The 22,714-nt window shown below is 43.3% G+C and overlaps 1 protein-coding gene across 1 annotated transcript in view; it reads left to right on the forward strand.

The window, feature by feature from the left end:
• LOC124789382 overlaps window positions 1-8,041 on the forward strand; it is a 598,764-nt gene extending 590,723 nt beyond the window's left edge. The window contains exon 5 of the mRNA XM_047256715.1: window positions 7,106-8,041. Within this exon, the coding sequence (XP_047112671.1) occupies window positions 7,106-7,344 (239 nt within the window). The 3' untranslated portion in view covers window positions 7,345-8,041. The remainder of the gene's footprint in view (window positions 1-7,105) is intronic.
• The last annotated feature ends 14,673 nt before the right edge of the window (window positions 8,042-22,714 follow it).

Consider the following 22,714-nt stretch of genomic DNA (forward strand, 5'->3'; position numbering starts at 1 on the left):
CTGTTGTCGACTTTGCATCAACAGAATGACGATCGGTTACTTTAAATCGAGAACAGTGGCACCAGCAAGGGATAATTTCGCAATCGGATTCACGTGAAGAATGGTGGTGATCTTTATGCACCACTAAACAAATATAAATTCCCGTTATCCAAGTAATTCGACACAGGGGCCTCTCGAATCATTGATGCAGCTCCTATTTTAAATGCGAAGATGTCTCTTATTGTCGGAGACGAAACGTCAGCTGAAAGTTTCATATGTCGCCCGCGATCTGCCAGCCCGAAAGATTTGAGTGAACTAAACACTGACCTTGGGAGCCTACATAGTATGATAAGACTGCCATAAAGATTATGAAAAGGACCTTTGCACAAAAAATACTAGTTTTTACAAAGGAGATCAGCACTAGGAAGAAATACCGTACTCTACAATACAATATGGGTAAAGTATTTTATTCAATCATTGGCGTGAAAGAGCTCCAATTCGTCAAGGGCACTTTCTTAACACAAGGATTTAGATGTTCACTTCGTGCTGTGACAAAATGCGACGGATAACTAACTTGTGTAATGTAATACGTCCCGGATACTTTCTTAAGAACAGATAATGTAGTTTATCTAGATTTAGAAAGGGGAAGACAGTCCACAGGTCAGTAGCAGGCGAAGGGGTGTCTGAAAAATTAGTTTTCTCTTCAAACCAGTGTATACTTTAGTGAGTGCTTTTGATTTTCCAAGTACCTCACCTCTCCTTAGAGCGGTGTGCTGACCACACGCCCCTCCTATCCGCATCCTCAGCTGAGGATGATACGGCGATCCGAGTGCTTTTTTTTCACCTCTCCTTACAAGTTTCAGTGCCCAGAATGATGTCATAACAAATGATGGGGTATTCAAATTAAATTAAATGGTTCCTAGTTGAGTGCTGCAGCTCGCAGTCTCGCGGTAGCGTTCTCGCTTCCCGATGACGGGGTCCTGGGTTCGATTCCCGGCGGGTCAGGGATTTTCACCTACCCCGTACTGTTGTGTCGTCGTCATCATCATTCATTCCCCTTTACGGTCGGAGGAAGGCAACGGCAAACCACCTCCATTAGGACCTTGCCTAGTACGGCCGTGCGGGTCTCCCGCATCGTTCCCCTTCGCCTTGTCAAGAATCATGCGACTTCATTTCCGTTTTTCCAATTTGGGCGCTAAAATGAAGTCAAATTTATACGTTAAGAAAACTAAAATACTTGAAAACAGGCTGTGGGGTTAATGCACATTACGTTTATTAATTTGCGTGCCACGTATAAATTAAAAGTACAAATTTGTTGGCGACTATTTGACTGGCCGTGGGAACATGTCATTTAAAAGGGTTGACTCAACGTGTAGAAAAGTCGAAACAGGCTTAGATGAAATCAAAAGCAAGAGTGGTAAATTTTAAATTGTAGTGGAAATTCCACTGTTAAACGAGGAGGAAAGGTGGAATAGGTGGGAAGAGTATACTGAAGGTCTCAGTCGGGGAGGGGAGGTGGGGGTGGGGGGGGACCTGCCTGATCACTTGATAGAAGAAGGAACCGGAGTCGGTAAGGAAGACATATGAGATCCAGTGTTAAGTCAGAATATAAAAGGGTTTTAGGGGACTTGAAATCAAATGAGGCAAAAGTGATGAAGGAAATTCCGCGGAAATTTCTAAAATCATCGGAGTAAGTGGCAACCAAACGACTATTCAAGTTAGTGTGTAGATGATTAGACTATGACGTACTATCAGACTTTCGGGAAAATCTCATCGACACAATTCCGAAGGTCGCAGTGGCAGATAGTTGCGAAAACTGTCACACCATCAGCTCAGCAACTCATGGATCCAAGCAGCTAACAAGGATAATATACAGAAGATTGGAAACGAACATTGAGGACTGTTAGATGACGATTAGTTTGTTTATAGGATTTGTCGACCCAGAAAAAGCATTCAAGAATGGAAGAGGATGCATGATGTTCGACATTCTGAGAAAAACAGGAGTAAGCTACATTGAAAGACAGGTGATATGCAGTATGTCAGGAACTAATAGAAGACAATAGGACTGGAAGACCAAGAAAGAAGTGATTGGATTAAAAAGTGTGCAAGACAGGGAAGCAGTCATTCACACCTACTGTCCAATCTACAGGGTGTTATAAAAAGATACGGCCAAACTTTCAGGAAACATTCTTCACACACAAATAAAGAAAAGATGTTATGTGGACATGTGTCCGGAAACGCTTAATTTCCATGTTAGAGCTCATTTTAGTTTCGTCAGTATGTACTGTACTAACTCGATTCACCGCCATGTTTTCATACCGGATACTCTACCTGCGCTGCTAGAACATGTGCCTTTACAAGTACAACACAACATGTGGTTCATGCACGATGGAGCTCCTGCATATTTCAGTCGAAGTGTTCGTACGCTTCTCAACAACAGATTCCGTGACCGATGGATAGGTAGAGGCGGACCAATTCCATGACCTCCACGCTCTCCTGACCTCAACCCTCTCGACTTTCATTTATGGGGGCATTTGAAAGCTCTTGTCTACGCAACCCCGGTACCAAATGTAGAGACTCTTCGTACTCGTATTGTGGACGGCTGTGATACAATACGCCATTCTACAGGGCTGTATCAGCGCATCAGGGATTCCATGCGACGGAGGGTGGATGCGTGTATCCTCGCTAACGGAGGACATTTTGAACATTTCCTGTAACAAAGTGTTTGCTGTCACGCTGGTACTTTCTGTTGCTGTGTGTTTCCATTCCATGATTAATGTGAAGAGAAGTAATAAAATGAGCTCTAACATGGAAAGTAAGCGTTTCCGGACACATGTCCACATAACATATTTTCTTTCTTTGTGTGTGAGGAATGTTTCCTGAAAGTTTGGCCGTACCTTTTTGTAACACCCTGTATACATCGAAGAAACAATGACAGAAATAAAGGAAAGATTGATAATTGGATTAAAATTTAGGGTCAAAGGATAGCAATGGTAAGCTTCGCTGGTGTTATTGGCTATCCTGAGTGAAAGTGAAGAAGAATTACAGGATCTGTTGAATGAGATGAACAGTCTAATGAATACAGAATATGGACTAAGAACAAACCGGAAAAGATCAAGGTAATGAGAAGTGTCAGAAGTGAGAACAGCGAGAAGCTTAACATCGAAATTGCTGATCATAAAGTAGGCGAACTTAAACAATTCTGCTATCTTGGAAGTAAAATAACCCGTAACAGACAAAGCAAGGAGGGCATAAAAAGAAGAGTAGCACAGACAAAAAGGGCACTCCTGGTAAAGAGGAGTCTACTAATACCAAAGATAGACCTCAATTTGAGGAAGAAATCTCTGACAATATGCCTTTGGAATATGATAGAATGGTAGTGAATCATGGACAATTGGGAAAATCAGAACAGAGGAGAATCGAAGCATTTGAGATGTGGTGCTACTGAAGGATGTTGAAAATAAGGTGAACTGACAAGATAAGGAATGAGCAAGTTCTCTGTACAAAGGGCAAAGCAAGGAACATAGGGCCAACAAGAAGAAAGGACAGGATGACAAGACAGTTGCTAAGACACCAAGGAATAAGCTGCATGGTACTAGAGGATAAAGACTGTAGGGGAAGACAGAGATTGGATTAAATTCAACAAATAACTGAGAACATAGGGTGCATGTGCAATTTCCTAGTTTATAACCCCTCGTCCCAACCCCACTTTTCGTACTTTTTATTGTACCACATAATAATTCCAATATACGTTTCATTATATGTTTATTTTTAATTTTTAATCTTTAAATTGATCTCAGAGTCCGTGGAATGGAAAATATGTAACATACGGAAGTGTAAACCGATTACGGCAGGTTGCACAAATGTAACTGTGCCGTTATTGTCATTTATTAATTCCGTGCTAGTTTTATATAAGGTAATGCGGATGGTTGTTATTTTACTGTTGGTTAAACTTATGTATGGCGTTTCCAAAGTATGGGTCTTGGAGAGCAATTTTTATTTCAACCATTCCTTTCCTGTGTAATACTCATTCGTTAGTTCCCGGTTTTATAAAATTTTACTCTTAAGTAGCAGACATAGCATTTTAAGCGACACCTGTTCTTCAATATATTACTGTAGTTCATTACTAATAGTTTAAAAATATTTTTTGTAAAATCATGTAGTAATATTTATGTAATCTTTACTGATGTAGGTATTCATACGATGAAACACTTATTGTCGTTAACAAATGCTCATTATACGGTGACCTCAGCGCCACCTATCGGTTTGTTCCACTTGCGTCTTTCTTGATCCTGAAGGCAGTCTGCACTTGCCTGTTGTTAAGCAACATTGCCTGGTTACCATTTATCGATTTGGACATGTTTCTACTGACTCATGATAATGACATTAATTATTTCGTAAGCCTTAAACCAAATTTTACTTTCCATTTTAATTACTTTCAATATTAATGATTAAAATGTGACATGTCTTGTACTTCTACTAATGCCAGTTTTATCTTTATATTCTTTACAGCCTTTGATAATGGCATAAGTCGAAACGCGTAGCGCATATTGGAGAAATAAAATTGTGGACAAGACTCTCGACATTTTTACATGCTTCCAGTGTTCCTCTGTCTCACTGTAGCGGGTTATGTTGTGACAACGCTCTATCTGATAGAGAAGGGCGGTAGTAATACGTATTCATTACCCAGAAAGCCATTATTAGTAAGCAAAAAGTAACCAAAAGATATTTTTTCGTTCGGCTGTGTAATTCAGACTGCTGCCTCTGACAAAAGCTGTCAGGCAGTAATCTACGACGTTATTACAAAAATTACCATTGTCTCATTACAGTGCACTACACAGAATTGAGAATGTGATACAACCATATGTAATGCGGTTATGAGTTTTACTCTCGTTTATGCATGAATGTCTTGATCACGTTTCATAGATTTATACTACACATAACCAGTTTCGGCTCTCGAGAGTCATCATCAGGACTAAAAACTGTGATAACTTCCTTCCATGGTGTTTGGTTCTTTAGTGGACACAGGAGCGAGAATTTAGATGTTAATGTATTCTAAATCTAACGTCGAATAGTACAAATAATACACAACTTTGTTGCAATAGCTGCAGCGTCAGTTGCTAACAGCAGATCTGAATGTAGAAATATATACAGATATATAAGATTTATAAATCTGTCGCTCTTCAGTACAATCTCTAATCGGAAGATGTCGATCCCTGGCCACTGTGAAAATCTGTAAATGTTATTCAACTGGGAAACACGCAAAAATGAGCTCACTGCATGAATGTTCGAGTTTAAGTACACCCAGCAGCTGCAGCTCCAGATAAGGGATGCTTGCATCTCATTGCCAGCGGCGTATCGTTCGTGGCAGGCAGCGCCCTCGGGCAGCGGTGGCGGCTGTAGGAAACGCGGCGGGGGGCCGGCGGCGAACTATTTGAAACTGCGGCCGATACCGCAAAAACCAAGAAATGACAAAAATGCTAATTGGTATCAAGTGCAAACAGGTGTAAAATCATTAAAAAGTGAAGATTAAAGAGAAATACACTATTGGCAATAAAAATTGCTACACCACGAAGAGAACGTGCTACAGACAAGAAATTTAAGGAAGAAGATGCTGTGATATGCAAATGATCAGCTTATCAGAGCTTTCAGACAAGGTTGGCGCCGGTGGCGGCACCTACAACGTGCTGACTTGAGGAAAGTTTCTAACCGATTTCTCATACACAAACAGCAGTTGACCGGCGTTGCCTGGTGAAACGTTGTCGCGATGCCTCGTCTAAGGAGGAGAAATGCGTATCATCACGTTTCCGACTTTGATAAAGGTCGGAATGTAGCCTATCGTGATTGCGGATTATCGTATCGCGACATTGTTGCTCTGCGTTGGTCGAGATCCAATGACTGTTTGCAGAATATGGAATCGGTGGGTTCAGGAGGATAATACGGAACGCCGTGCTGGATCCCAACGGCCTCGTATCACTAGCAGCGAGATAAAAGGCATCTTATCCCCATGGCTGTAGCGGATCGTGCAGGCACGTCTCGATACCTTAGCCAACAGATGTGCACGTTTGCAAGGCAATAACCATCTGTTCGAACAGTTGGACGACGTTTGCAGCGGCATGGACTATCAGCTCGGAGACCATGGCTGCGGTTATCCTTGACGCTGCATCACAGACAGGAGCGCCTGCGATGGTGTACTCAACGACGAACCTGGGTGCACGAATGGCAAAACGTCATTTTTTCGGAAGAATCCAGGTTCTGTTTACAGCATCATGATGGTCGCATCCATGTTTGGCGACATCGCAGTGAGCGCACATTGGAAGCATGTATTCGTCATCGCCATACTGGCGTATTACCCGGCGTGATGGTATGGGGTGGCATTGGCTACACGTCTCGGTCACCTCTTGTTCGCATTGACGGCACTTTGAACAGTGGATGTTACATTTCAGATATGTTACGACCCGCGTGGCTCTACTCTTTATTCGATCCCAGCGAAACCCTACTTTTCAGCAGGATAATGCACGACCGCATATTGCAGGTCCTGTACGGGCCTTTCTGGATACAGATAATGTTCAACTGCTGCCCTGGCCAGCATATTCTCCAGATCTCTCACCAATTGAAAACGTCTGGTCAATGGTGACCGAGCAACTGGCTCGTCACAATACGCCAGTCACTACTCTTTATAAACTGTGGTATCGTGTTGAAGCTGCATGGGCAGCTGTACCTGTACACGCCATCCAAGCTCTGTTTGCCTCATTGCCCAGTCGTATCAAGGCCGTTATTACGGCCAGAGGTGGTTATTCTGGGTACTGATTTCTCAGGATCTATGCACCCACATTGGGTGAAAATGTAATCACATGTCAGTTCTAGTATAATATATTTGTCCAATGAATACCCGTTTATCGTTTGTATTTCTTCTTGTTGTAGCAATTTTAATGTTTATGTTTATTAGTAATCATAGATCTTTTGTTCTGATGATGACTCTTCAGAGGCGAAACTTGTTAAGTGTAATACATGTATCAAGTACGATTAAGACATTTATGAATAAAACAGTGTACTGCAAACAGATTTCTTGCTCTAACCTGACGGTGTCAAATTTCATCCTTGGGTGCTGTGCGCACTGTTGCAGACGCGACTCCCGACCCCTTCCTGAGGACGGGGCAGGACGCCGTGCAGGTGGTGAAGTACCTGCTCTCGCTGGGCGAGCTCTTCTTCGACAAGTACCCGCACGCCGAGGTGCTGCTGCGCCACCAGAGGGAGCGCCTCGAGAACGGCCTCGCCGGCAACAAGCTGGGCAGCATCCGGCCCGACTCGCCCTTCTACCGCTGGCCAATGACGGCGCAGCATGCGCCCCGCTTCGCCTTCTGAGTGGCTGGGCTGCCGAGCGTCCGCCCGTGCAGAGACGATATCGCTCGACGACTTTCCTGAATAAGTATCAAGTGAATGTTGTGTCCGCGTGTCGAGCCATGTTTACTCGTGAGCCAGCCGAATGATTTATCACTGGCGGCAAACTGTATGGCAGTATGAGTCCAGTATGTAACCTATACAAATGGCATGTTTGCAGTTTCTTTAATCGTATGTACCAAACATTGTGACACGATGTACTGGAGCTGGCCTCTGAAGTGAATAGTTGTAAGTGAATATATCAATAAATTATATTTGAATAACATGGGCAAAAAATTGTACCTAATTCTTATATTGTTTGACAAATGATAATTTCGAAATGTCACTAAAATTCAGTGGAATAACATAGATTACAAACAAATGAGTGATATAAGACTATGTGATTCTAGTGATTGTCATATTAACTGTGTATTACTGGAAGAAGTGTCGCCCTTTTAAACGTTATATAATTTTGCTGAGAATACGACATACATTAAAAATGACATAAAAATTGTGTAAAGTTATAATATTTTGTCTCTGTCGATGCAGTATGAAGACTTCATCATTTTTGAACTTGAATACTTTTAAAAATTATTAATTCAAAATTTAAATGCTACATATGAAAAATTATTGTTGCTATTAATTGTACATTAAGAAGTCAACATGGTGCATAATTAAGAATACTATGCAATGTATAAAAGTATTTATTTTATACCTAGTTCATAATATTGTTACTGTAATCAATTATTTGTAAATAATTTATCAAGAAACAAATTTAATAAAGGAATTTTTGGCATAATAAAGTTTACTTGTATTGATATTTTTGTGGTAAAGCCCATTGAGATTAAAAATTACTTCCTGTTATTAACATATCATCGAATGTAATGTGGGAAAATAATGGAAGAAAATCTATATTGCTGCAAACATTGAAAGGCACAGAGGTCTCCATTTTATATCAGGACCCTTGCTCTCTTTCTTCATTTCTGTCTAGCATGAAGTTAGGCAAAAGAGTGAAGTTTCATAAGCAGAACGGATTCCTCAATGTGGAGCATTAATTTTCAAAGTGACTTTCAATAACAGCACAAACAAAAGGTTTGCTGAAAATGAGCCAACTATCAGATTTCAAGCAAGGGATATTCATACTAATATTTGTTCACAAACAAATCTGTCAGTTGCTGAAAGTTGAACTCAAGCAGATGCTCCATATTTCCTCAGACAAAGCTGTTGGAAGTAAAGGCACACAAAAACATACTAGCTTTAGTTAGGAGATCTCTGTCAATAAACGACTGTAAAATAAACAGCTATGATGTTATATAGAAATTAATATATCTAAAAAATGCTCACCTATCAACAAATTTTTAAAACTTTTTTGATATACTTGTAAAACAAAGATTATGATCAAAAACACTTGTCAGCGAATACAGAATGTGATTCTAATAAAAAAAAATGCTCCAAACAGAATATATAACCGATGTCTGTATTAATGACATACCTCACTGTACAAAAATTTGCATTCTTATATTTTCCAGCAAATAACTGTGTTATGGAGGCAGAATAATTATGTTACAAAGGCTGTTAATACAAAGGTGTCAAAAAATATATTCGAATAAGAAAACTAGAAATATTACTTTCAGACATCCCAAGAGCCAAGCTTCAGTGCTTAATTCAATAAAAGAGCCTTGGTATCCAATGTGTGCTAATTCAGATAAAAGTTTAAAGCTTTGACAGCAGTATACGTCCTTGTCATAAGATTATTGGATATAAGTTCCGCCTTTTATGCAAAACATTGTGTGTTCATGTTACTCAAATACGTTTCAGCACCTCTGTGCCATCATCAATAGAGTTTGTTTATTAAAAAACTGTAAAAAGTGAACATATTTTAGGCTGTAAACGGTCTAACAAAATGAAGGCTGAAAACAGTTTTTGTTCATTTTTTTCTTACCTTAGTTTTGCACTATTCAGTTTTGCAGGACCATCTGTATGGTATCCTGCACTGACAGCTTATTATCTGCTAAACAAACTATGTATATATGAATTTCATCAGCGAGTTATCATGTCCTTGAACTTCAAAAAAGGTGATTTTGATGTGGCAAAATGTTTTGGGTATGTATTTGCAATTGCTCAAGTTTTGTTGTGACAGATCCTTCTCCTATCAAGTTCTGAAAGCAACACACACACATAGTAAATGTACTTTATATAATTTTGGTTTAACAAACGCCTTTTCACTTTGAAAAACGCGGTGTAAACTATGTTGTTGTGTGTTCTAACATCATCATTGTTTACTTTCCGTCTCTCTCTCTCTCTCTCTCTCTCTCTCTCTCTCTCTCTCTGTGTGTGTGTGTGTGTGTGTGTGTGTGTGTGTGTGTGTGCGTGTGTGTCTGTGTGTTACCTCCTTTAGCTGTTGCCTTCTGCATGTGGAACTTTTCTTCTTTTGTTAGTTTGTGCTATAGACTGAGGCTGGATTTCAGTATTATTAATTCTGTTGCTATTATAGTTGGGTGGTACTTATGGGCTATTAGGTGGTCAGAAAATGTGCTATGGCTGCTGTTACTTTTTAGGGCTCTGAGGTATTTTAAGTATCATGTTTTTAAATTCCTGCACCTTTTTCCTGTGTATATTGATGGCAATTGTTGCATGTGAGTTCATGTATTACTGATCTGTAGAATTTATCTTAGGTGTCTCCTGTGTCGTGAGTTTGTTCCGTATTTTGTTCTCTGTCCTGCATCCAATTTGAATCCCTATTTCTTCAATATGTTGTCTGTTCTGTGGATTTTTTTTTTTTTTTTTGTTGCAGGTGAGCGTGTGCTACTTTGTTTTGTGTGTGTATTGTTGCACTCTCATGTCTTCATGTGGGCATTAAATTTGTTGGTACAATCAATCTATCATATGGGTCTTGTAACCAATTCCCACTACTATTTATTTTATTGTGTTTAGCTCCTGTGTATAATTCTGTTTGCTTATAGGTCTTAAGTTCAATCTGTGGAGCATGAATCTGAAGCTTGTTTGCCTGTGTGCCACCATGTGGTTCGATAGATTGTGAATGGTGGTGCTCGTGTATCGCCACTTCTTGGGTATTGTGAAGTTATGGGTGTTGTATGCTTTTCGTATGGAGAAATCAAGAAAATTTAGTGTGCTGTCTGTTTCTGTTTCTAATGTGAAGTGAATAAGGCGAATGTTTTGTGTAAATTGTTTGTTTCATTGTGTAGCTGTTATATGTGTCTGTATGGTTCATCAATCAGGCATGTTATATCATCGACATAACGGTACCAGTGTAAAAACACAGGAACACCTTAATGAAATTTACAGTTTAATAAAAACCGCCTAACTCATAATGTAATTCCAAATTATATAAAAAACCTGTGAACAGCATGTCAACTGCAGCAAATGAAGTGAAAATGAAGGTGGAGATTATGAGGCTAAAACATGAAATTGGAGAATCACACGTCAAAAACCAGTTGTTCAACAGCGAACTTTACAAAACACATTTAGAATTGGCCAATAAATACGCAAGATCATCTCAGTTTCAGGAAATGACCGAGAGAGAAAAGGTACACATACGGAAAATAATGCAAGAAAAACAGGACAAACATAACAAAAACTAAACAGAATCGTAAACATCTCAAGCACACCTGCTACAAACAGCCACCACAATCAAAAACATCAATTCAATGAGAGAATCATCAACCTAGCTGACACCATCTCACCAAACAAGAAAAAACCTACTGAAGAAATGACCTAAACACAACATTAACACACACATATCACACAAAACAACAGAAGATCTCATAACAGAATGTGAATACATTATAAAAGAACAAGAAAGACTGAGTACACCTAAATTTAATGCAAAGTTAACAAGGAAATTAGTTGCTGCAGGAATAACACAGATAAGCAGAACACACAAATCCATAATAATCTCTAATGGCAAAACACCAGAGGGAACCACAGTCATCAAGCTAAAACAAAAATTAAAACAAACCAATGCTGTACTAACAAGGGTAGGCAAAAGGAACATTTCTGTGATTATAAATGAAAAGAAGTACATAGATAAAACATTAGAGTTTTTGAAGGACAACAACATCAGAAACTGACCAGTGACCCAACAGCAAGGTACCAGAGAAACATTCAAAAACACCAAAAATACATTCTCAAAAGACCAAATAAAAGAAATGATACAAAAAAAATCCCTGCCAAAGGCACACAATGAACATACCCCTGTAAGACCGATCATTAACTTCAGAAATGCTCCATTATATCACCTAGCCCAATATACATACACATTACCAAAGAAAATATACACTTTTGAAAACAACAGGACCACAAATAACTCAATGGAACTAGTAGAGACAATCAAGAACATAGACATACCAGACAAAACAAGCCTTATATCATCTGATGTCACATAAATATACATTTGCATTCTAATAATTGAAACTATCGCCTCATCATACAAAGACTAAAACAACAAGGAAACATGGCAGACTCACACAGTAATGAAACAGCAACATAGTCCAAGACTATAACTGCACAAAATTACTTGATGTTCAACAAAGAATTTTATTCCCAACATGGACTGAAAATGGGCTCACCAATTATCAGCCTCCTGGTTAACATATCCATGAACAACTTAGAGAACAAGATCTTCACAAAGATAATAAAACCAAAAAGTACTAAGTACTATACTGGTACCATTATGTCGATAGCATAATATGCCTCACTGATGAACCACACACACACACACACACACACACACACACACACACACACACACACATAGAACAGCTACACAACGAAAGAAACAACTTACACCCAAAAAGTCACTTCACATTAGAAACGGACAACACATTAAATTTTCTAAATCTCACCATACGAAACACAAACAACACCCAATACTTCACAATATTTCGAAAACTGACAAACATGAGCAGTACTTTTTACAATCTAAAGAAACCACCCAGTGGCACACAAGCAAGCACGTTTCAGTATCATTGGACTTAACACCGCTAAGCAAACAGAATTACACACAGGAGCTAAACACAATAAATAAATAGTTATGGAAAATGGTTACGAGACTCATATGATAGACAATACCAACAAATTTGTAAATGAAAAAGGAACGAACGAACACACACACACACACACACACAGACAGACACACACAAACACACACACACACACACACACACACACACACACACACACACACACACGCAAAACCCTACTCAACACAGAACAACACACAAACAGTGATCACATGCAAGACATGACAGTGCAACAACAACACACACGCAAAATAAAAATGGCACATGCTCACCTGCAATAACAAAACTGTCCGCAGAATAGACAACATATCGAAGAAACAGAGCTTCAAATAGGATACAGGACGGACATCACAATACAGAACAGACTCACAACTCAGGAGACACCTAAGATAAATTCAAAACATCAGCAATATATGAACTTACATGCAACACTTGCCAATCAGTATACATAGGACAAAGATGCAGGAATTTTAAAACAAGATACTTAGAACACCTCAGAAGCCTAAAAAGTAACAGCACCCATATTACATTTGCTGACCACCTAATAGCCCATAATCACCATTCAAGTGTTATAGCAACTGACTTAAGAGTACTGAAATCTAGCCTTAGTCAATAGCACAAACGAACAATAGAAGAAAATTTCCACGTACAGAAGGCAATAGCAGAAGGCAAAAAATGGTTCAAATGGTTCAAATGGCTCTAAGCACTATGGGAGTTAAGATCTGAGGTCATCAGTCACCTAGAACTTAGAACTAATTAAACCTAACTAACCTAAGAACATCACACACATCCATGCACGAGGCAGGACTCGAACCTGCGACTGTAGCAGCAGCGCGGTTTCGGACTGAAGCGCCTAGAACCGCTCGGTCACAGCGGCCGGCAGCAGAAGGCAAATAAGTTATAAATAAACACACTACATTCTATAAAGGCACACTATTTAACACATTTCAGGAACTTTACAGTAAATGCAACACAAACAGCTAAAGGAGGTAACAAACGAACACACACTAACACCCACATACGCAGAGAGAGAGAGAATAAGAGAGGAAAAAGTAAACAATGACGATGTTACGATGTAGAACAACATAGTTTACAACATATTTTGCGAAGTGAAAACCTGTTTCTTAAACCAAAATTATACAAAGTACATTTAATATATGTGTGGGTTGCTTTCACAAGGTGATAGGAGAAGGATCTGTAACAACAAAACGTGAATAATCACAAATACATATGCAAAACATTTTGCCACACTAGAATCACCTATTTTAAAATTCGAGAGACGTGCTGGCTCGCTGATAAAATTCACATTTACATCGTATGTTTTGCAGATGACAAGCTATCAGTGCTGGACACCACACAAATGGTCGTGCAAAACCGAATAATGTAAAATTAAGACATGAAAAAACACGAACAAAAACAGGTTTTAGGATTAATTTTGTTAGATGATTTACAACCTAAAATATATTCATTTTTTAAAGTTTTTCAACAAACAAAACCGACTGGCGATGGCACACAGGTGCTGAAACGTGTTTGGGTAACAAGAACACACAGTGTTTTGCATAAAAGGCGGAACCTATATTCAATCATTTTAACTGCAAATACGGAAAAAATACAAGACCTGAAAATCCAAAAGATACATTCTTGTCATGAAATGTAAAAGTAACTGGTTGCTGGCACTTTTGGTACTGGTCGATAATATCCGTGTGACTAGGGCCTGCTGTCGGGTAGACCGTTCGCCGGATGCAAGTCTTTCGATTTGACGCCACTTCGGCGACTTGAGCGTCGATGGGGATGAAACGATGATGAGCAGTAAAATGACTTAGAATTCATTATCATATGGTGCCTCCCCCTAGTATTAGCGTCATTTTGTATGAATCGAGCAAATAAAAATCTGTTATGACCAAACTTGACTTAAAGTACAAGATACTTCAATTGTCCTGTAGCATTTTTCACGGTCAGGCGACCCTAAATGGTTCAAATGGCTCTGAGCACTATGGGACTTTACATCTATGGTCATCAGTCCCCTAGAACTTAGAACTGCTTAAACCTAACTAACCTAAGGACAGCACACAACACCCAGTCATCACGAGGCAGAGAAAATCCCTGACCCAGCCGGGAATCGAACCCGGGAACCCGGGCGTGGGAAACGAGATGGCTACCGCACTACCACGAGCTGCGGACAAGCGACCCTCTAATAACAATTATAACCGGTTGTACTCCTAAGTTTGCTGGTGATGGCTGTGACAGTGTTGTCGTTGGGCATAGCGGCCAAACGCAGTGATCGTTAGTTATTATTTAGTGGAGATAACGAGAAAATGCAACAAGATGCCCTTATTTGGCCAGCTCACGAATTCGAAGTTAATGCGGCAAAATCACAAATTAAAATTAAATCAGCAACGCAAGTTCTGTACCAGAACGAGTAACTAGAGAGTTGCTAAGAATGTGGATAAGACTAGTACAGATTTCAACGCTTAGGTTTTGTCCAAAGTTTGCAAAGTCTGTGCCGATCAGCACAAGGCAGTGGCCAGGAGAGGCATAGCCACGAATCTTAGTTCTCCCTCCTCAGTTCTCCACTTTCACAAAAAACTCTACATGAATGGGCCATCTTATGCTGTTGGCAATGTGGCAGACGATAATACCGCTTATTGCATGAAAAACCAGGGAACTGCACCAGAAAATTCCCACTCCTGGCGTACAAAACGGATATTAACAAACAAGATGTAGGTACCAGCCTGGGACAATGTCTCTCCGATGTGTTGGCTTCTTACCGCCAAGAACCGTAGCAGGGGCGACACATGTGATTGGGTACGCCAAATTTTTGAGCAAAAGCAACCGAGAGCGTTTCGCCCTTTGATGTCCATGCAGTAACGGCAAAAATGTGATGCTCAGTTGTTCTCTGGGGATGGCAGTGGCGGCACGCCGCCTTCCGCCCACAGCCGGGACAGGCGCTGGCTCTGCCCACAAAAGCATCTGCTAATGAGATTCTCTGACTGTCTTCTGCTGACAAATAGGAGCCTGAGACCACACCAGGAACACGCCTTCCCACACAGAAAAACTCAGAGCTTTCCTCCCTAGCAGATACAATGATGAGCCAAAACATTATCAACTCCTGCTTCATAACTTTTCTGTCCGTCTTTGGAACGAAATGAATCATTGGTTCTGTGGCTCAGGCATTCGACAATTTGTTGGTAGGTTTATGGAGGTGCGTGACGTTAGATGTCTATTCATAGGTCATGTAATTCGCGTGAATAACGAGCGGTGGTAGCGCCCGATAGCGACCCAGATAGATTCCACAGGATTTACATCAAACGAATTTGGTCGCCTAGACATCAACGTGAGTGCACTACAATGATCCTCAAACCACTGCAGAACGGTTCCGGCTCCGAGAGACGGACAATTATATTGCTGAAATTATAATTAAATCTAGACCTTTAGCTGCTTACAGGCGTTGATAAATATCAACGGGAACAGTTGAGAAATGTGTGCCCCGACAGGGACTCGAACCGGGGACCTCCTGTTTACTTAGCAGACGCTCTGTCCGACTGAGCCACCGAGGGCACAGACGATAGTGCGACTGCAGGGACTTATCTCTGGAACGCTCCAACTTTCTGTCCACAACTTACATTTTTAGTGTCCTTGCCCACCATACTCATTACTCGCGGCAGTCAATCTACTGATTGCCGTGGGTGTTTGAGCAATGAGACTGCATCCACACTGAAGAATATCATTGGCCGGTAAGCCTTATCTATATGAAGATGGTATCTGTTCTTTAGATTGATTACCAGGAGCAATGAGTATAGTGGGCAGGGGCACTACAAATGTAGTGTGTGGACAGTAAGTTGGAAATATGGGTCTCACGGGGAGCGTGCCAGAGAAAAGTCCCTGCAGTTGCACTATCTGAGTCCTCAGTGGCTCAGTTGCCGGCATGATAGCTCAGGGTGTTCGGTCAGAGGGTTAGTTGCCCTCTGTAATTTTAAAAAAAACTGAGTTAATCGATCAACAACGAACTTAAAACGGATGTCACGACGTCCGCCCCGAGCAGTTGCAACGAACAAAAGCGAACAAAATCAGATTTTTTAAAAAAAAGTTGGATAATGCGTCTGCCAGCTGAGAAGGAGGTCCCATGTTCGAGCCCCAGTCGGGACACATATTTTTCAACTGCCCCGTAGATATTTATCAACGCCTGTAAGCAGCTAAAAGTCTAGATTCAATTATAATTTCATTCTCCTAGACCTGCAAGATCACCAATGATATTTGTACAGATACCACCTTCATATAATTATACTGCTGGAAGATAACATCGCCGTCGGGGAAGTCATCAAGCATGAAGGGATGCAGGTGGTTCGCAGCTGACAGCGTGTTTTCGATTACTGCCACAGGTTCCATGCAAGCGCCGTAGAATGTCTCCCTTAGCATAATACTGCTCCCACCAATCGGTGTCGGTGGCGCGCAAAACGTTTCGAGCCGCCGTTCGCCTCGATGACAGCGATTGTGGAGACGACCATCGACCTAGTGTTGCAAAAATGTAATTCACCCAAAGAGCTGACACGTTTCCATTGATCGATGGCCGAATCCCGATGGTGCCGTATCCACTGCAATCGCAACTGAGGATGTCGTTGGGTCAACACGTGAACACGTAAGGGTGGTCTGCAGCGGAGTTCCTTGTCAACAGTGTACGATGAACGGTGTGTCCCAAAACATTTGTGCGTACAGCAGCATTGTGCTCTTTCGGCATAGATGCCACAGATGACCATCTTTCCTACTTTACACAGCAGTCTGCCACCGAAGCCCACTTTCTGTGAAGAGTCGTGGACGTCCAACCATTTAGCGCCTAGTGATGGTTTCACTGTCCTTCCACCTCTTTCCGTAGATGCTCATGATAGTAGCACGCGAACATTCGGTCAGCTGCGTCGTTTTCGAGATACTCGTTCGTGGGCCCTGCGTAATAATAATCTGCCCTTTGTCAAAGTCGCTTATCTCAATGGATCTCCCCATTTGCAGCCCATATCTTCGCTAGTGTGATCCCCCGCCCATGTCTGCTCCGCTTGTGTACTTTTCTTAGCGCGTTCGCGTCACGTGCCAGCAACGCCACCAGGCGGCAAAAAACGTTGCGATGGGCAGTCGTCAATATGTTTTGTCTTGTCAGTGAATTTCCAGTACTCACAATACAACAACTAAAAAACAAAGCCAGAAAAATGAGACAATAAAGCTTAACGATGTTGTTGTCGTGCTTTTCAGTCCAGAGACTGGATTGATGCAGCTATCCATGCTACTCTATCCTGTGCAAGTTTCTTCATCTCCCAGTACCTAATGCAACCTACATCCTTCTGAATCTGCTTAGTGTATTCGTCTCTTGGTCTCCCTCTACGATTTTTACCCTCCACGCTGCCCTCCAATACTAAATTAGTGATCCCTTGATGCCTCAGGACACGTCCTACCGACCGATCCCTTCCTTTAGTCAAGTTGTGCCTCAAATTTCTCTTCTCCACAATTCTATTCAATACCTCCTCATTAGTTACGTGCTCTACCAATCTAATCTTCGGCATTCTTCTGCAGCACCACATTTCGAAAGCTTCTATTCTCTTCTTGTCTTAACTATTTATCGTCCACGTTTCACTTCCATACATGGCTGCACTCCATATAAATACTTTCAGAAACGACTTCCTGGCACTTAAATCCATACTCGATGTTAACAAATTTCTCTTCTTCATTAACGCTTTCCTTGCCATTGCCAGTCTACATTTTATATCCTCTCTATTTCGACCATCATCAGTTATTTTGCTCCCCAAATAGCAAAACTCCTTTACTACTTTAAGCGTTCCATTTCCTAATCTAATTCCCTCAGCATCACCCGACTTAATTCGACTACATTCCATTATCCTCGTTTTGCTTTTGTTGATGTTCATCTTATATCCTCCTTTCAAGACACTATCCATTCCGTTCTGCTGCTCTTCCAAGTCCTTTGCCGTCTCTGAAGGAATTACAATGTCATCGGCGAACCTCAAAGTTTTTATTTTTCCTCCATGGATTTTAATTCCTACACCGAATTTTTCTTTTGTTTCCTTTACTTCTTGCTCAATATACAGATTGAATAACATCGGGGAGAGGCTGCAATCCTGTCTCACTCCCTTCCCAACCACTGCTTCCCTTTCATGTCCCTCGACTCTTATAACTGCCATCTGGTTTCTGTACAAATTGTAAATAACCTTTCGCTTCCTGTATTTTACCCCTGCCACCTTCAGAATTTGAAAGAGAGTATTCCTGTCAACATTGTCAAAAGCTTCCTCTAAGTCTACAAATGCTAGAAACGTAGGTTTACCTTTCCTTAATCTATTTTCTAAGACAAGTCGTAAGGTCAGTATTGCCTCAGGTGTTCCAACATTTCTACGGAATCCAAACTGATTTTCGCCGAGGTCGGCTTCTACCAGCTTAACGATATGTGGTAGTAATGTTACAATATAATCGGTATTGTCTAGTAGACTTTTGAAATATTACCTTTTGTTTATCATGATATCGGGAAATATAGCATGAACGGGGACTATAGGGAAGTCATTCGGCCTCTTCCACGATACAGGCTGACAATTATTGAACTATGTAAAAAAACGTAAATGAGTTACAAACTGCGGCGTGCACACACTTTATTGAACATGTAAACGTCACTACAGACATTCAGATTTAGGTTATGACTTTTCGATATGTCTGCCATCCTTGGCGATGATGTGGCGCAGACGCATAGAGAAATTCTGTAAGGGCCGCTGAAGTATAGGAATATCGATTCTGTGTATGACATCCTGAATGGCTGTTTTCAGCTCAACAATGGTTTTGGAATTATTGCTGTACACCTTGTCTTTAATGTAGCCCCACAGAAAGAGGTCCCATGTGTTAAGATCCGAAGAATATGGCGGCCAATCGAGGCCCATGCCAGTGGTCTCTTGGTACCCCAGAGCCTGAATGCGGTCCCCAAAGTGCTTCTCCACGACATCAAACACTGTCCTGCTTCAATGGAGCTGCGCTCCGTCTTGCATGAACCACATATTGTCGAATTCAGGGTCACTTTCGATGTGGGAATGAATTCATCTTCCAAATTCTTCACGTGCCGTCCGGTAGTCACCATACCATCAAGGAGTATCGCACCGATTATTCCGTGACTGGACCGTGAACACCACACAGTCACACGTTGAGGGCGAAGGGACTTCTCGATCGTGAAATCCGGTTTCTCAGTCCCACAAATACATTGTGCCGGGAGGTTTTCACGTGCAAATGACCGACAACAAGACGTGTGCCCATGCGCGTACTAATTCCCGTCATGTCTCGCGGCCAACCGTGTAGTTTCAACGTCCTAACACAAACCGTTCAGAAGTTAAGACGATTTTAGTTCATATAGTTCAAAAATTTCCCCCTGTACAACATGTAACGAAGCAGTTACACTAGGCAGTAATGTACGAATGCATCCTCCGCTGCGGCCTCCGCGCCGTGTTATCCGCTGCTTGGTTCACAGGCGCCGCTGCCCGCACTCCACGGCTCTACGCTCAGCCTGCCACTGGTGAGACCAGTTTTTTTTTTTTTAGGATGGTGCCCCTCCACGCCCACACCAACGTGGCGACCAAACCAAAAGTTCTACTGTCACCTCCGTAAACATGTTAGTTTTTGAATCAGGCGTCACAGGATGCGGGCTGTGATGTTATCCATGCGTCTGGGTAAGACTACTCATTAACATGGTCCATCAGGAGATAGAAGTGGTCGAAAACGATTGAAGGGTAGCGGTTGTAAGGGCAGAGGAAGAAAAGTGCCAAGGCCAGCGCAAAGGGAAAAAAACCTCTGCGACAGTAGGACGGGTAGTAAGGGCAGTAGCGGCTTGCTAGCTGCGACAGAGCATGCAAGGTAAGGTAAGGTTAGCGTGAGGTATCGTGCATCGTTACCTATGTGCTGCGTGTTCGTTAGCTGGGCCAGTCCGGGTGCTGTGGCTGGGCTCGCTTGTAGTCTCCTGGGCCGGCCGCAGTGGCTTCCTCCCTGTAACAAAAGAGTTTGGCGCGGCAACGCGTCCGTTGCTGTTAGGCCCTCTGCTGCGCCTTGTCGTCAGTGACTTGGTGCAGCTTCATCAGGCTGGTGCAGAACGGCGGCGATCGGCTACCGTTCAGCGTCCTCCTCTACTGCACGGCGCAGGACTTCTGCAGTGTAGCTTCGAGCAGCTCCGCTTGTTCAGTGAGCTGCGTCGCTTCAGCGTCGGAGAAATGCAGGCCGTTCGCTCTCGCTGTCGCGATGATGGCTGCCTTTTTGTCTTCTCGGTCCCTTGGAGGGGCCGCTCCCGCAGCGGTCGGCGTCACCACCGGTTCCGCTGGGGCGGCGGTTTTCTTCTTTGCACCTTTCACCTGCGGTGCTGCTGGGGCAGCCGCTGGGATAGGCGCGCGAACGTTCTTCTGCGAGGTCGCAGGAGTGTTCGCGGGTACGACTGCACTGAGGCCTTGGGCGAAGACTGCTCACAGTTGCCTCAAAGCCTCTTCCTTCTCTGCAGCCACGGCAGCTGCGAAGGCAGCCCTCTCTGCCGCAATGACGGCTTTGAGGGCTGCTGTGGCCTCCTTCACGGCGGTGCCGAGTTCGAGGTCACATTTCTTCATGGGAGAGCGAGCTGCGTCCTGGCTGCCCGTTTCCGAGCGGTCGACCCTGCCCCTGGCAGGTGGATCTGCTGCTGCGGCGTCCCTCAGCCCCGCCGGGCTATTCTGCGCCCTACGCCGTTTCCGACGTCGTCTTCGCTTCTGCCGCTGCGTCGGTGCGGCCGCGGCCGCGGCCGCCTCGCCGCCCCCGGCACAGTTGCTGCTTGAGAAAGCTGCACAACCGCGCTAACTGGCGACGTGCGGGCCGCCACACCGGACACAAGTCGGCAGAACGTTGCTGCCGCGGTCGCAGGCGCGGCTGTCGTGCTCGCCTGAGCACTTGACGCACGGCACCGCGTCGCGGCAGTACTTCGCAACATGGCCCTCGCCCTGGCACCTGAAGCACTGGTGCCGAGGGTCCGTGGCGGTCGGGAGAGCCTCCGTCGTAACCGGGAAGCCCAGCAAGTTCCGCAAGTCGAAGATGTCGCTCCCGCCGTCGACCGTTTGCACGGTCACGCCATAGAGCGGCGCCCTCTTCCTGTCGGTCCGGTCGTGCAACCTTGCGGTTGCATTACCAAACCCGGCTCGCAGCAGCCCTTCCCGGACCGCTGCCTCATCACAGCACCAAGGTAACTCCCTGAGGAGTGCCTTGGTCGCCTTCATCCTTCCTACGGAAGGTGCCTTCTCACGCGCCGGCGGCGCGTCGACGATGTGGTCGGCCACTGCGACCTTGATCGCCCTGTGGTCGGCCACGTTTGCAGCTCGAACGCAGATCAGCGAGTCTGTATCGACAGACTCGTAGACCACCTCGTTCCGAGCGCAGTGCGTCATGGTGTCGAACAGCGCTGTCCACCCGCCTTTGCACTTGACGCACAAAGGGGGGACAGGCCGCGACTTGCATGGTCTGCAGACTCAGACCGAAGGACCCTTCGTAGCGGCAGGTTTCCTCTGCGCACCCTTCTTTCCCATGCTGCTAGGCGCGGAACACGACAATCTGCACGCGTTGTTAAAACAACGCACGACAGTTTGCTCTCCGCGGCGCCCACAGCACAGAAACCTCTTCACGAGCTCTCAACGGCAGCGATGCGCTCGCCTCGCCAGCTCAGGCCGCTCTCTGGTGAGACCAGTGTTGGAGTACGCGGCCGCGATGCGGGGGAAGGCAAGGCCGCGGACTCACACGTTATAGCATTCCGGAGGGTGCAGAACCTATCTCTGAAACCTGCGCTGCGCCTCGCCTCGCGACGCTGTATATTCAACTCGTATGCCGCACGAAGACACTGGAGTTCCACACAGAATCCCACAATCGGCTAATCGTGGAACTGGGCCACCAACCTCACCGCAGGCCGATAACACGTTACGAGAATAAACTTATCTGCAGCAGCCTGAGGTAAACTCGCCTCTACATCACCGGAGGCTGTGATAATAATTTTCTTTGCAGCAGCACGATGACAATCTTCCCCACATTACCTGTGGACAATGCATCAAGTCAGGTGAAACATAACATCACACCGAGAGGTTCGCCAGGAATAATGTTAACCTGCACACACATGCCGATCAAGGAATGCTCGACAACTATAGCGACTAGCGACTCCATTACATATAATTTTTCTGCATTATACCTATTTTAAATTACAAAGTGCTTGAGGTAGATTTCTGGAGTTCTAGAAATGACTAACGCAAGTACTCTCCTAGTGAGACTCACAAAAGAAATCAGAAAAGTGC

This window comes from Schistocerca piceifrons, chromosome 3 (genome assembly GCF_021461385.2).
Source record: "Schistocerca piceifrons isolate TAMUIC-IGC-003096 chromosome 3, iqSchPice1.1, whole genome shotgun sequence".
Lineage (NCBI taxonomy): Eukaryota > Metazoa > Arthropoda > Insecta > Orthoptera > Acrididae > Schistocerca > Schistocerca piceifrons.